Source organism: Ixodes scapularis, unplaced genomic scaffold (genome assembly GCF_016920785.2).
Source record: "Ixodes scapularis isolate PalLabHiFi unplaced genomic scaffold, ASM1692078v2 PGA_scaffold9__187_contigs__length_104089568, whole genome shotgun sequence".
In the NCBI taxonomy this organism is placed as follows: Eukaryota; Metazoa; Arthropoda; class Arachnida; order Ixodida; family Ixodidae; genus Ixodes; species Ixodes scapularis.
Window position 1 is genome coordinate 51,796,563 of NW_024609884.1, and position 15,999 is coordinate 51,812,561.

At 46.5% G+C, this 15,999-nt stretch overlaps 1 protein-coding gene across 1 annotated transcript in view; it reads right to left on the bottom strand.

The window, feature by feature from the left end:
• Positions 1-6,044: 6,044 nt before the first annotated feature.
• Positions 6,045-15,999, bottom strand: part of LOC8037678 (homeobox protein Nkx-6.2) — a 95,414-nt gene continuing 85,459 nt past the window's right edge. The window contains exon 3 of the mRNA XM_042287414.1: positions 6,045-15,200. Coding sequence (XP_042143348.1) covers positions 14,586-15,200 — 615 coding nt within the window. The 3' untranslated portion in view covers positions 6,045-14,585. The remainder of the gene's footprint in view (positions 15,201-15,999) is intronic.

Here is a 15,999-nt window from a genome sequence, read left to right on the forward strand (position 1 = left end):
TTGTAACTTCAACGACAAAGTTGTTCTCGTCTTCGAACCCTTTACGGCAGTGGACCGTTACGCGGTTCTCAATAGAGATGGATAAAAGGAAAGTGAGATCAAGGACGAAGACAGGACAAAACGTTTTCCTGTCTTCGTCCTTTTATGCTTGCAACTTACCAGTGCGCGCCCCAATTCTTCGAGTAGCAATAGAGAGTATTTGTGTGTTTTTCTTCCCGATAACTTTGATAACGATGCCAGATAACGATACGATGCATTTGCAAACGCGTCAGCGCACTGTCGGATGTTGCTATCATAGTTAGTTTAGGAGTAGTAGATCGTTTCGATGACTCCGTTAATGGAGAATTTTAGAGAACCGTTTTTGCACCTCGGATACGATACTGCGATGTGCCCTTCGGTACGAACTGCCCATGTGCGAGTCTTCTGTGGTAGCATATGAGCAGTTTGTACCGGAGGGCCCATTGTATCGTATCGGATGTGCAAAAACCGTTCCCTAAACCTCTCTATTGGGGCCCGATACATTGCCGACGCCCTTGCGTACGCATCGTATCGTTATCGGAGGTATCGGAACGATCTACTAAAACTCCCTATTGAAACGATCTATATTGAAACTCCCTAATGATTGCTAAACCCGACAACGGCTCGGATAAAACATGCACGAAACAGGGATCACATACGGTTGTGACTGTGTATACTATAAGACAGCTTATACATTTTCCGAAGTTTGTCTTAACTGCTGGACAAGAGGCAGCGGGTGCCATCTGCTGCCCCCGGCACGGCGGCATTATAACGGTAGAATAGACGCTCCCCCAACACGAATGGTTTAATTGCGTTATAAATATTCTCAAAGACGGGCGAAAAACGAGACAAAAATTGAACAGAGGCACTTCAGACTGCTTACGTGTGGGAATGCGAAAGCATCACTAGGCGCACGTTTAGACAGCCCGAACCGTAGAGCCGCCGTGGCGTCGGGGAGGCGTGTTCGTCTCGCGCCCCGGAGGCCGGGTTTCGATTCCCATCCAGTCCGAAATGATACCCGTATTTCCTTTTCAAAATCGTCAATTTACTTTGTTTACAGGAACCTCCCTGAGAAATGTGACGTCAAACCGAGCATTTCTGGCGTGTTTTTACTCTTGGCGCCGTCGGCCATTTTTGGTACCATCGCTCGGTCACGCCGCCGACGACGCTGGATTTTCGCGTAATGGGGCATAATGCTTTCGAATTACAAAGAAAACGGCGTACCGCCTTCTTGGTCGGTGACAACAAAAGATTGAAAGCCCATCCTTATATCAGAATAGTGATTTAGCGAAAATGCGTTTAAAAAACAAAACATCCAAAAATAAAAAAAAAGAGAGAAAAAAAAAAAAAAAACGAGCTTAGATGGCCACGTTTAAAATTCGTCTTGAGACAAGTGGGTTTGTATTTGAAGCAACGGTGACTCAACTAGCCTTTTTTCTTCTTCATGATATGCCAGACAGCGGTAAATGTATAAAACGGTTTTAGAGTATGATTACATGGATCTTGCTGGTGGGGGCCAGCAAACAGCAGATGATGACGCTGCATTTTTTATTAATGGTAAACGTGGCTAAGGTTACACACACACATATATACTATATACCTGGTGTTTCTGCGAAAACTTTCAAAAATCTTAAAAATTAAGATGTTTGAAAAAAAAATTCTTCGGCAACAAACTACCAGCCACGGCGGACGTCCAGGAATCACCAAAACATACCAATTAGCCAGATAATTAATTAAAATGTGTTAATTAACTTTTTAATGAGTGGAAATAGACATATGGTTTCAATTAGAAAGTTGCTAAGCGTTATCGAAAACCACTAAATCAGCCATTTTCAGAAAGACTTTGAGCGCGTGAGAAGGGTAGTAGCGCACTAAAGTTACCACTCGTGGAGCAGGCACAAGGCTAGCAGTTCCGGTAAGGCGCCCGCGCGATTTTTCCGCCTCTTATCTAGACCCAGCCTTGTACCTGCTCCACGAGTGGTAACTTTAGTACACTCCTACTCTTCTCATGCGCTCAGTCTTTCTGAAAATGACTGATTTAATGGCTTTCGATAACGCTCAGCAACTTTCTAATTCGAACCATATGTCTATTTCCACTAATTAAAAAGTTAATTAACACATCTTAATTAATTAGCTGGATAATTAGTATGTTTTCGGCAATTCCTGACGTCCGCCGTGGCTGGTAGATTGTTCTCGAAGACAGGTTCCTCTTTTTTTTTTTTTTTTTTAACGTCCTAATTTTTTGGATTTTTGAAAGTCTTCGCAAAACCACCCGGTATATATATATATATATATCAGGCACGTAGCCAGGATTTTGTTCCGGGGGGGGGAAGCGCCCCCCCCCCCCCCCCCCCCCGGAACGAAATGTTTTATGAGGGGGGAGGGAGAGGAGGCCCCAGCAAAATGGAAGATTTCGACGGGGGGGGGGGGGGGGGAGCGGGCCGCCCCCCCCCCCCCCCCTGCCTACGTGCCTGATATATATATATATTAGTGAGGAAAGATTGACAGGTGCCGTCGCAATAATATTGTGAACGAAGATGGAAGATGACTCATGCAAGAGTTGGGGCACTGTTTAAAGAACAACCGGGTGTTTAGGAGAAGAAAAAAAAAAGTATTTTTTCGCCTCAAAAGTAGACTATACGAGTCGCGGAACGCTCAGTCTGCGCGAATTTCCCGGAACTTACCGTTATTTGACTTAAAGTCAGAATAAGAGATTTTCTGAAAATTTCAATGTAGAGAACGGGGCCCGTTTCCGGTAGAAGACGCCATGTATTGTATTCATGGGCGTCATCGGCCACCAGTTTTGCAATGAAAATTTCATAAAATCACTCGTGACTTTTGAATCAGGTAGCGGCAAGCGAACGCCAAGGTACAAAGTCTTTGCTCCGGAGTGAGATCGAGTAAACTCACTATCCGAACGTGTTCGACCGCCGAACGCCGGCGTTCGAACAGCAGCGAGCAGAGAGAAAGACAGCTTGGTTTGCGCTATACCCACTAATCATTCCAACCAGAGCTCGCTGTTGGGACGTCCCCCGCGCTCTCTCGTCTTCTCCTCTCCCTCGTAAAAAGGGTACCTGTGCTTCTTTTTACAAAGTTGAGCGTCTTCACTTGTGGTCACGATAGAGTTGCTGTGAATGCCTATGGTTGAGAGTTTTCAAAAGAGGCTATGGTGGTTTCATTGAATGGCAAGGGCTACTGGTGATGCGGCACACCCCGTAGTTCGCCGACACGCAAAGAGCTGTAAATAAAGTTATCTTTTCATTCAAAATCATCACCGAAATGATATTGTCGAGAAAGTAAAATACGTGCATACATACCTTCACTTTCTTCCTCTTTTTCGGGAACTTGTGATATCTCCTTGCAACACGGGCCACCATCTCCCAAGGCAAGCATTCTTCTGTTCACTTCCTGTGACTAGGAGTCCCTTTTTGGAAAGAAATGCTATTCCAGTTACAGAGTAACTTGGCTAAAGCGGGATATGACTTTACCAAGAAACCAAGTGTGCATGCTCATATCCAAACGCAGCATATTGCAAAAAAAAAAAAAGACAATAAACTTTCAGCCTTTCCACTCTGGTGAAGAAGGAAGACCGGCGGAGTGGAAAGGCTGCCGCCATCTATGAGCGACAGCGGCAACCAGATACGTGGCTTGCCGCCGTCGCTCATAGATGGCGGTAGGTGTCCAGAGTTCGGTGTCTTCATTTATTTGCGGGGGCACGATCCTGGGGAAACTAGCCCTTAACAGCCCCGCTGTAAAAACAACATTAACAGCATATTTTATGCGTACCTCCTAACTATCAAAAAAAAAAAAAAAAAAAAAAAAAAAAAAAAGACCGCGCAGGCGTCTACTTTTCCGCACCACACTCGGAGAGCCAATCACCGGAACTTCCGAAGGAAGCTCAGCGAATGACGATGCCGAAACATATGTTTAGACCAAAAAATGTAGTTTGAGTTGTGACATTAAGCAATGCAAGCGTGACGTTTTGCATTGCTTAATGTCACAACCCAGACTGCGTTTCTTTGTCTAAATATATGTTTCGGCATCGTCATTCGCTGAGCTGCCTCCGTAAGTTGCGTTGATTGGCTCTTCGAGTGTTGTGCGGGAAAGTAGACGCACTGGCTTTTTTTAGAGTGATACAAGGCCTGATAGAGAAAATAAAACCCTATTGTTTGTCCGACATAAAGGAACTATGCACCTCAAGAACCTAAAGCTCCGTGTAAATGTGACGTAAGCTGTGGTAACAGAATGCGAAAGTTTGAGACCATGCGCGCTACCTGGTCAAAACAGATAACAGAAAAACGGAATTTCTCTATGTGCTGATGTCACCATATAGGCCAATGCTTGTCAAACCAAGAAACTGCACCGTGAGCGCCCGTAGTATTTATTTCGGTATATATATATAAAGAAAAATCGGCCTGCAGGAAAGCAAACAAGGTATTCTGACTTGCTGATAAGTTTTTTTTTTTTTTTGAGAAATATGGGGCCGTGGACATACTGATGAAGAAATTTCGTTTTTCTGTTTTATCGTCTGATACAGGTAATCTGTAGTTCTGAAACTTTCGCATTCTATCCCCACCACTATAGTGTCACCTTCGCGTGAAGTTTCAGGGTTCTGCGATATGTAGATTTATGCGGACCGAAAAACAGGGTTTCATTTTCTCTACCGGACCCTGTGCTACGGATCAGTATACGGGCCACTCATTGCGTAGATTGTCCCAACGACACGAGGACAATGGGGTGCCTCAATATGTCTACCTCAGGAGTCAGGATAGACGTATAAATCGTATAACGCATAAATCTAATATACTAGCAATTTACATCAAGAAAAAAATGTTCTCGCAGTACTAGAGTTATTGATAGGATGAGAAGGGGCCGGGCGGGGTTTCTATGCGGATAGCAAGTCATCTGCTTCCATGCGCAGGAGTTGTGGTGACGTCAGAACGACGCCGAGCTGTGACTGGCTTTGATTGAAAGGATAGTCGGTAGACCTCAAAGCAAACTGCCTTGAGGTCTACCCACTATCCTTCAATCAGAGCTAATCAGAGCTCGGCTTCGTTCTGACGTGACCGCAACTCTTGCGCAAGTAGCAGACTTGCTCTCTGCATAGTACTGGGCGAATTTGGCCTTCCGCCGGGCTTTAGCTGCGTGTACACGCTCGAGGCCCACGATACGCCGAAGTGATATCGAATGTAGGAAGCTCGCGCTATAGAGGGGTGGGGACAACTTGAACTCCTCTTTGCCTTTCTCCCCATGTCAGTAACTATGCGGGTGGAAATTGAGGAAAAGGGGGAGACCAACGCCAGCGTTCGGCGTTCAAACGCGTTCGAACAGTGAGATACGAGACAAAGGTTTTGAGTCTACCCACCAATCATTCCCGCCAAAGCTCGGCTCTCTGACCTCCTCCTCCTCTCCCTCAATTTCTACCCGCATAGCGTACGGGTGAGTTAGTAAGTACTCGGCCCAGAACGCTTTATTGTTTAAGGCATGGAACTGAACTAATCCAGCAATAACTGGCATAAACAAGAAGCGGTAGTTCAATTTGAGCCTAGCCTTCTATATACTGACAAAGCCTGGCAGATCGCCACGAAAAGCGGCCGCCGAAATGGAAAAGGTGGAGCGGCAGACAGCGGATGAGAGGGGAGCCACGTGACTGGCGCCCCGCAGCGGCGACACGCCGAAACACATTTCTCTCAAGCGAACAAGTGTGTTTCGGGTCCTCGCCGCTGCAAAAGCTGTGCGCTGACGTCCAGGTTCCCCGAGAAACGGCTCTTTGATGCTTTGTGCTACCCGATCCTCGCTCTCCAAATCAGCGACTGGACACTCTATGGCTCATTCGTCGAACTGCCGGGCTTTGTGAGTGTAGAGGAGGCTATGATTTGAGATACGTTAAAGGCATGCAGGAATTCACGTATCCACCTCGCGTACCGTGGGACACAGTATGTCTACGGCAGCCCATGGACACGGAGTCACAGCGGTGTGCGCGAAGGCGCGCAGTGTTTAAAGAAAGAAGACGTGACGCAGTAGTATTTCATTTCAACAGCAGTTTTATCTCTACGGATGCGCACTACTTATGACCTCCGTACTCCGACTCCTTACACACCGAAGAAAAAAATACAATAAAAAATAAAAGCTAGTGGCATTTCGTTCACTCGAGCGTCTTGACCATGACAGTTGCGATGGCACAGATATACGAGAGAAATCGATACTAGGGTGCAGTGCGGAACAACGTGAGCGCGCTGCTCACATCTCTACGGGACTCTCGAAAGAAGCTCGGAGCTGCGGCGACCAACGAGCTGCAGGACGTAGACTATGAAGTGTGGACTGCATGCAAAAGAGACACGGGGTCGTCGCACAAGGATGACACTACGGCGAATGCATCGTCGAACTCTGGTACACCGACGTCCCGCACTTTGCGAGCGGAGTCAGTGCCTTTCTTTAACACATCATATCTTTGGCGTGCAATAACGTCGATGGGCCTTTCTTTAAATGACTAGAACGTAGCATAGGTCAACATCAACTGAAACACTGGGTTCTTTAGACTCTCTCTCTCTCTTGTGTCACTGAAATTGCACTTTCTGCGAAGATATGGCAATTTGAATGCGATCGCTCCTTTACCGGGTTGCATTCAACCCGGTGAGCTCAATACACGCCTCCGTAGATGTGATACTTTGTACATTTTGCGCGCGGAGAAAACAATTTTCAAGAAACACACACACACACACACGCGCGCATACATACACACACACATGAGGTGGGGCCCCGGACGGGCGCCCAAATGGGTCATGTAGGCCTAGCTTCCCACGAAGCATCCAGCTGTTCTTGTTTTCTTCGCGTCGTGCGGTGGTCACGCTAAAGCGGATGCAAAAATATTCCGTTACATGAAGGGCTCGGTTGAAAGAAATTCTATGAAGAATACACGCCAAATCTGCGCGCTCTCGGCCGATTTCGGCTCGGCTTGATCAGGTGAAAGTGAAGGGGTTGTGTAATTCGCGGGATTCGATTGTTGGCTACGTTTTCCTTCGCCCCCTTGCCCCGTCCCGTTTAAACGACAAGAAGTAAAAAAAAAAAAAAAAAAGTAGCGCCCACTCGCCTTCGTAGTATGATATAGCCATCAAGGACAATAAATTATATATAAGAAAAAGCTAGAAGTTCGCTTAATTCTATGGTAAGATAACGTGGTCAGGAAGCAATCCGCTCTTCGTCACACAACGAAGGCAAATTTCACGTGCCACTTACACGGATCGCGGATGCAGTTAGTTTCGTATAAGGGGCTTTAAGGTAACTGAACCGTGCCTCCTATATTCCCAACGTTTTGTGCCAAAGATGGTTTGTACAATTTGTTTAAAACTCAGAACGGGCGTGACGACGACGTCCACGGTGAAGTGAGCTCCCAATCACAGATCTGACACAAACCAGTAGTGAAATACTAGGTCGCTAACATATTAAACGTTCCCGCGAAAACTGGAAATGCCAATCATAGAATTGTCTCAATCTAATATGTTTCTTGGAGATTTACAGAACTCTAGCCAAACCCGTGATTGGTATTATTTTTTTTTTCCGTTCTGGGAATCGTCGTGCGCGCTTCACGAGACATACTCAATACCCAGAAAGCGTACGCAGATTTTGTTTAGCACCACAAATGATAAAACTACGGCCAGGAGAGTTTTAACACCGGGTTGACTTCCGTCCGTGAGATGAGCAGGATATTATAAAAGTGTGCCGCAAAAAAAAAGAGAAAAAAAGTAACACGGCCGCTAAGTTTAGTTAAATTCAGTAACTCCAGTTAATTAATTAACATACTGACAAAAAGGTAAACATACGCGTCCTTTCGATGCTCACTGTGTCTCCCAACTTCATCCATAAGATTAAGATACTTGATTTGTGTGTCTATGTCTGTGTGTTATTAGAGCCATAGAATTCTAAAGCCCTCATTTGATAAAACAAACAAAAAAAAAACAAATTTTTGTTTGCTTTTGTACCTCTTCAAACAAAGCTAGCACCGCACGAATACATTGCAAGGTATCGAAACAAACGCGCAAACGTGTTACATCCGGTCAACACTTGGGTAAGGAATGATGCCCAGCCTCATATACACACACGCAGAATTGCACTGATAACATAAAGGCAGTCAATGTACACACCACGAACCATCTTTGTTGACACGGCAAGTTGTAACCAAAGGAGGAGAAAATGCACAGATTGACGACGTTCCAGACGCGTACACTTTCACCGTTACACATTGTTAACCACGTACCAAATTCATTAAGTAGCTTGTCCCACAGAGTATATATATAAAAAAAAAAGTTGTTAGTCTACAAAAACTGAAAAGTGCATCCTATAATGCGTTTGACCCCCAACATTCTGGAAAACAGCATCCGTTATATCACTATCTTCGTGGGACATCATAAATCGGGAAAAAAAAAAAAAGAAAAAGAGAGGATGAGCGCCTCTATAGATTACCGATCGCGAAACGGAACGCATCAACGTAAAACACACGCACCAAACAATGTACACGAGCGTTCGGCCCGACTATGAACTGACAACTAATAATAATAATAATTATGATAATAATAATAAAAATAGAAACATTCGGCCACTCGCTACAGCGGTTTAATACATCGTATTTCAGTCGATCCTCACTTAATATTCGTGCAATAAGAGCACATGCACGCAGGAAGAACTTGAGAAATTGAGGGAAACAAAAAATTATCTGTGGAGTTTCGGTCGTAAACAATTTATATGAAAAAAAAAAAAGTCGCATCTCTCTCTGTCTTTCTCGCTCTTTCTGTCTGAATCCGCCATTGCTTCTCGTTCGCGAAAGTACGTTTCGCGACCTGTTTGTGCCGTGTGTAAATACCCTGTGATTCTCGAGGAGCCCTGTTCCCCAAGTCGGGAGCAACAACGCCTCGAGGGAACATCCGCGGTCGCGGAGACCGCAGAATGGCCTTTTCTTTGCCGGCGGCGAGCGCGAAAAAGAGCCGGTGCGCACCGCATCACGCGGAGAACAAAAGCCTCCCTCTTTCTCTCTGTGTGCATGTGTGGCGCAACTCACGGGGAATCGCATTTTTCTTTTTACCGTCGGAGATGCAGTGCACTGGGTGACTAACGTCGAACGTGCGTTTTTTTAATTTATTTTTTTTTACATGACGGTTTGGGCAAGGGGCGCGGTCAAAGGGGAAACTTCTCACTGTATTACACTAAAAAAAATCCCGTGCGTCTACTTGCCCGCACCACACTCGGAGAACCAATCAGCGCAACTTACAGAGGCAGCTCAACGAATGACGATGCCGAAACATATGTTTAGACCAAAGAACGCAGTCTGAGATGTGACAATAAGCAATGCAAAACGTCACGCTTGCATTGCTCAATGTCACAACTCAGATTGAGTTTTTTTGGTCTCAGCATATGTTTCGGCATCGTCATTCGCTGAGTCGCCTCCGTAAGTTGCTGTGATTGGGTCTCCGAGTGTTGTGCGGGAAAGTAGACGTGCGGGCTTTCTTCAGTGATGAGCGTGCGATGTCGACGCACGCATCTTTAACGGGAAGACTGATACGTCATTCTGATCAACCAAAGAACATTACGTATCCCCTCCCCCCCCCCCCCCCCCCCTTTTTTTTTTGCGTCGTGTTATTGTGAATTTTGGAAAAGTTGGCAATGCTTGCGTTTGTTTCGACGGCGACCGAAATCTCGAACGCGATTCTGTACCCACGCACCTCCGCGAGTGATCATCACGCTTGCCTTTCTTCGCGCAACGATATTGTCCATCGCACAAATTTGGGGAATTAGGGAAGAGATTTTAGGAAGCGGGAAGTGCGGAAACAGCTGGTACAGCTCTGTCGCCTTTTCGAAATTGCGGTCTGTTGGTAGAGCAGCGAGGGCTCTTCGAGCCACTGTCATCGATAGATTACACGTCAAATAAACCGCCGCAACTTTTGCTTTTGTCCCCTCCATGTGTGTAGCATTAGTTGTAAGTGCGTCAGCAAAATTTATAATAAGTTCGTCGGCTGGGACGGGTCGAAGGGGACAAACATTCGCGAGTAGATTCTGCTCATCTTTGGAAACGTGGTTATTTCAGTCCGGTCTCTGGCGTTTTTTTTTTCTCTTCTTTTTTTGCAATATGTATTTATATTACATGGTTTACGTTAAAGTAAGTTCGACTGGTATGCTCAGCAGAGCGACGTAACACGCCGACCAGCTGAAACCACTGGGATAAGAATACAAAATATATATATAAATGTACGAATGCATCACCCGTACTCGGCAGATATCCCATGATTTCCTACCGCTAAATGGACATGATATCGAGAGACACGCTCAGCCCCCTGGACGCAATACTTCTTAAGGGGACGTCCCAATCCTCGAGGGAAGAAGGTCGGGTTCTACTCGAGAAGTTGTGCGCGTTTCGCAGGAACAGTAACGGCGACAATTCGAACAAAATTCGTGTCTTTTGTTTTGTTTTCTTCGCGACGAGTGTATTAAAAGACTGTTCTTTGTTCAGTTTTAATCGCGCGACGCTAACTAATGGTCGGCGTCACGCGATGATCATTAATCAGCGTGCGACGGTTGGCGTAGATCCTACCCTAATTAGTTTGATAGGCATCGTATACGCTCGGATTCGAGCACGATGTGTCGAATTCAAACGCGAACAATTCTATGTATCTGTCCTGGATTCTGATGCGAAAGGGGTTGATCGAGGCAGCGATTTGAGATCTTCGGTCGAGCCGCTCCACTTTGGGTACAAATAAACTAATCGAAGGAATGCCGACAACTGCTTAATTACGCACTTTCTCGCGCACACAAGCACACATATCTATCCACAAATTGACGCACTAGCAAACAACTAACCGACCGAAGAAGTTCGAGCACGCGGATACGTAGACGCATCAGTACACAGAAAATGATGAAATCCTGAATAGCTACAAAAAGCGCAAAAAAAAAAAAATAAACATAAAAAAGAAACCTAGCAGTTTTGTGTAGTTTTAGCACATTTACTGTCGAGTCACCAACAGGGCAAAAAATGCCGGGCGTATCTTTCTGGTATTAACTGAGCGCAGTCAATGAGATTCCAGCCCCTGAGCTTATATATGAAATTTCCGGAACCAATCCCAAAATTAAAAGTGCCAGTAGTTTGTAGTTTGCTAGTACTTGCACTATATCTGCATTTACGGTTAGGTACGGTTAACCAATCCCGAGACGATATGAACTACGCTGAAACTGATCACGTCCTGCGATTCTAGGAAGGACGACAAAAAGTTTGACATTTCTTTATTGTGCTGTACAAAATCGGGACCTGCCAATAAAAAAAAAATAATAAAAATAAAAAATCAAAATTTCGGCTCGTTGCAGACTTCCGAGCCTCAAATTTGTTCCATCGAATTTATTTTATTTCCCCCAATGGTTGAAAGTACTTTGACATACGACGGACGTGTCAACCGGCGGCAAACAGGCGCAACACGCCAGAATGTGTATTGGTTTAGGCTGGAGTGGCTCTTTCAAAGCACGCACGGCAACGGACAGCTTTATATCTGGTGCAAGCAACTTAATGGTTATACTTGTTACTAATTTAAAGAAGACGAACAACATAGGAATGTTATATCTTGCTTACGCACGTTTCTTAGACCATATAATTTGAAGATAAATATACGTGTCGAATGTCAACAAGTGCGGCACACCGATTGGTTGGTAATAAACGAAAGCCACATCCTCTTTGCTTAGGTAAATCTTTGTTTCAGGAAACGACACCGGCCGGGGTGCATGTGCTTTGGTTCGGCTTCTCCCCGGTGCAAGCGATACTGGCCGAAGAGGGGGAGCCCGTGCAACGCATTCGTCGTATCCTTCGTTCAAATCGCATCAGATGTGGTTCTGGCTCTATTCCTCATTCATTGCTCGCCATCATATCCGACAAGACGCGTGAATTAGTAACAACGACCAGAACAGTCGTACAGCCCAAAGTCCGCGCCCACGACTGTACAATCTGCCTCGAGATCTTGAATGGGGATAAATGTCGATGCACAGCGTACAGTATAGGTGACTCCCCAAACCACGGCCTGACGTTATGACCGATCACCGTAGCGCGGAGGATTCCCGAAAGCTCCATTGGAGACCCGATTCCAGTTTTCAAACCTGGCTGGAAAATCAGAAAGCTCGCGATCATCTGTCACTCTGGCTTTCAGCGCGCTGGTGAGCTTTCTACCAACTCCTCTCTCACACCGTTTGCATTGCCTTCACGCTTAACGTTTTTCTTTCCCTCCTCAAATTGTACCAAATTTCTTTACTTTACAAAAAAAAAAAAAAAAAGGAAAAAAAGGAACAAAACGATGATGGTATTGCAGAAAAGTAAATTACGCGACATTTTCTATTCTTATCGACCCGAGGTTAAAGCTCCGAGCATGAGCTCCTTCACTGCGAAAAAACCGCCGCGCGTCCTTTCCTTGAGGGCCTGTGCAGAGTCAATCGGAGCCAATCATTGCAATCTAGAATCAAATTAACATGGATGAATGGAAATGAGAACGTCCCTCCGAATAACGATACTATATAAACGTTCTGACCAGCGTTTACGGAACCGCGTTCGGGGAAACAGCCTTAATTTTCAGGACAAACAAAGGAATAGTTCAATAGTGAGTTGCTCATTGCACTCTAGGTCTGCATGTACAAGCCTGCATGTAGAAGGAGCCAGCATGCTGTCACATCACGAATGTAACGTACTAAAACAAAAACGCACTGTGATTATTATTTTTTTTTTTGTAGCTGAATTTGGGAATAATTTTAGTTTTTCGATTCAATTAGCTGTGGGTGTCGAGGGGTAAGCATGCACGCTTACTTTTAGCCTTTCTGGGTTACGGCTGATTCTAAAGATGTGGTCTGTGCCGCTTTGCCTAGGTATACTCCTGTGCATTTTTGAACAAAGTTCTTAAAAAAATGCGGGAGCGTTACGTCAAGGCAACGATACACTACTCCCTTAGCGGTGCAACCGTAATGCATTCCTGTTCGAGCCAACGGAACTTGCGACAGGAATTCGAGTCGAAACCGAGAAAGACTGTGGCACGGGCTGTGCTTATTCCAGTATTTTGAAGAATGAGTATAAGGGCTAGTTTTGAGCTTAGAATGCTACCTACGCTGAACCACGGTGCATGGCCTTTGCTTAACGGAATCAGTTTTCCAGTCCCGGGTTCCATTTATGTTTTTGTTTTCGTTGGTATTGTTTTTGCGTGTGTCAAACTTGTTCCAAGTCTCACCAATTACCAGGCTCCTTGCGTCCGATGTAATGATTAGCCCTCTGCGTGCCATAACAAAAAAAAAAAAAAAATTGCCCGGAATCTTTTTTTTGTCTCTTTCTTATAGACGAGCTCCAGCCACGCATAAGAGCACGCACCGCGGCCATTCGTTTCTTTTTGTTCTCCTCAAAGCTACCGTCTCTTGTTCACGCACGTTTTGCACTCTAAAGTCGAGAAGGAAAGTAATACCAAGTACTGTCCGTAAAGATTGCCATTTAATCAATCGGAAGTGTGAAGATGTGAGGTTTCAAATCACGCGGCCTCAGATTAGACACGCCCTGCGTGTTTTCAACTATATGTGTGTGTGCCCCCCTCCCCCCCCCCCTTCTCCTTTTAAAAATGTTTTCCCCCCTAGTGTCGCGTGTGTAGTTTTTCCCGTGAATTCTTACTGCCCGATCAATAATGTAAAGACTAACACAATTATAAAAAAAATGGGGAAAAAGAAACTGCAACCGATTGCAGGTCGAGGCTTGCTACGAAGCTCTTTTCGTGAACTGGCTTCATAGCATAGTCACTGACTTCTTGAACACGACAGGGTGTGGACGCAGTCCCCATCGTCTTATCAGCGCGTAGATGAGATCGCAGAGTAATTCCATATGAGCTTTCGGAGCCGAATCGACAAACAACGTCTTTAGAAACCACGCCCTGTCGTTCACAAGCTGTAGATGACTATAATACCGAATTAGTTTAGTGGCAGACACCGTTTCGTTCTTGCGACTTAAGTAAAAAATAAGCGAGCCAACTAAAAAAGCCACTATTAAAAATAAAAAGTTATCTAAGGATTGATCCGTCATGGAGGAGAGAGAATTCGCGCCATAAACTGATGAGTCAAGATGACATGCGGATGAAATCGGCACTCAGTACTGACATCGAGGGGTCACGTTCTATGAAATCCATCGACATTTTCGAGGTCGGCGTGCTCGCGCCACCTCGACGTGCTTGCAGGCTGATCGAGCAAGTGGTCACAGGGTTCCCGCGTTCGCGCTCTCCACCGTCCCAGCGATGCGGAGTGGCGATTGTTTTTTGCCTCGGCTGTCCCTTTCGTCCTCGGGGCGGAGGGGCTTAGCACTGCGGAAGACATGGCGCCGTGGAGGGCGGCCTGGGCGCGGCTCAACCCAGAGACGCGTCGGGGCGGCGGCTCGCGAACGAAGAGTCGGCGCGTCCCGACGGCCCGAGCAGCCAGCGCCGGACCGCCACTGGTGTCCGGAGCAAAAGGCGCGTTCCCGTGTCCCGGGCTACAGAAGGCAAGTCGTGCTGGGAGCGGCCTGGACGCGGCGAGTCCCGGCCTGCGTGTCACTGTTCCACCTGACTGCTGTCCTGGAACTTGTCGGCCGCGTCACAGCTGAGCACTGGCGACGCGGCGACGAGCACAAAGGCGGCGTCGGTACCCTGCTTGGGGACCCGCTGGATGGGCACCTGGTCGACGGCGTCGCGGAAGGGCCGCTCATCGGCCAGACTAGGGGAGTCTCGGCACGCCAACGCGACGCCGGCGCAGTTCGCACCGTCGTGGTTGGCGGCCAGCGCGCCGTTCTCGAATTTCTCCGGGTCCGAGGACGGCGGGTAATGCTGGGAGCTGTCGTCAGTTCTGTCGCCCGAAGAAGAAAGGTTGCTGAGATCACTGACGCCGCACGGGGACGGCTTGGCCGAGCCGGAGAAGCTCTGCTGGTTCAGGGTGAGGGCGGAAGAGCTGTTGCTGCTGGCAGGCAGCAGCGGGCTGGCACCGCCGGCGCCACTGGCGGGCCCCTTGGCGAGGCTTAGGGCGTCGGCAGCCAGCGGGGCGCCGGCCTTGGCTGCCGAGCACTTGGACTTGGTCGACTTCTCGCCGATCTTCAGCTCGGCCGCCTCGGCGTTCGAGATGCCGTCCTGCTTTTTCCACTTTGTCCGCCGGTTCTGGAACCAGATCTTCACCTGCACGACACAACGCAGACAAAGGGATTAGCGGTAACCTCGGAACACCTTTAGGGGCAAACCTTTAGAGCACCGGCTCATACTTCATTCTCATTCGTTACACTGCAAACACTGCGTAAAGAATCATCCACTGCCTGTCCAATCAAAAGAGAATGCCTTATCTTGCTTCTCGTACCTGTGCAATCACTCATGTAGCACGCGTGGTGTGGCAGGCCTTCGGCGACTCAACCAGCTGTTTAACTGCGCTTGAAAACACGAAACACGACAGCAAGAATGTTGTGACAAGAGTCACCCTTTTTGTTCGAAAATCCTCACTGCAGCAGCCGCTTCTGAAGAACAAGCTCATTGATGACGAACACATCCCGAGCGCGTGCCACGTGTCACTTCGGGAATGGAATCAAGAGAAATCAATTGGAATTGTTTGAGAATAATGTTGAGTACCAAATTATAAATTGCGCAACCTCCAGTGCAGCCGTGAACATTTTCTCAGATTCTAAATGTCGTATTAAAAACGTGCTATTAGTTAATAAAAACCAAAGAGAAATCAATTGGAATTGTTTGAGAATAATGTTGAGTACCAAATTCTAAATTGCGCAACCTCCAGTGCAGCCGTGAACATTTTCTCAGATTCTAAAGGTCGTATTAAAAACGTGCTATTAGTTAATAAATACCAAAGAGAAATCAATTGGAATTGTTTGAGAATAATGTTGAGTACCAAATTCTAAATTGCGCAACCTCCAGTGCAGCCGTGAACATTTTCTCAGATTCTAAAGGTCGTATTAAAAACGTGCTATTAGTT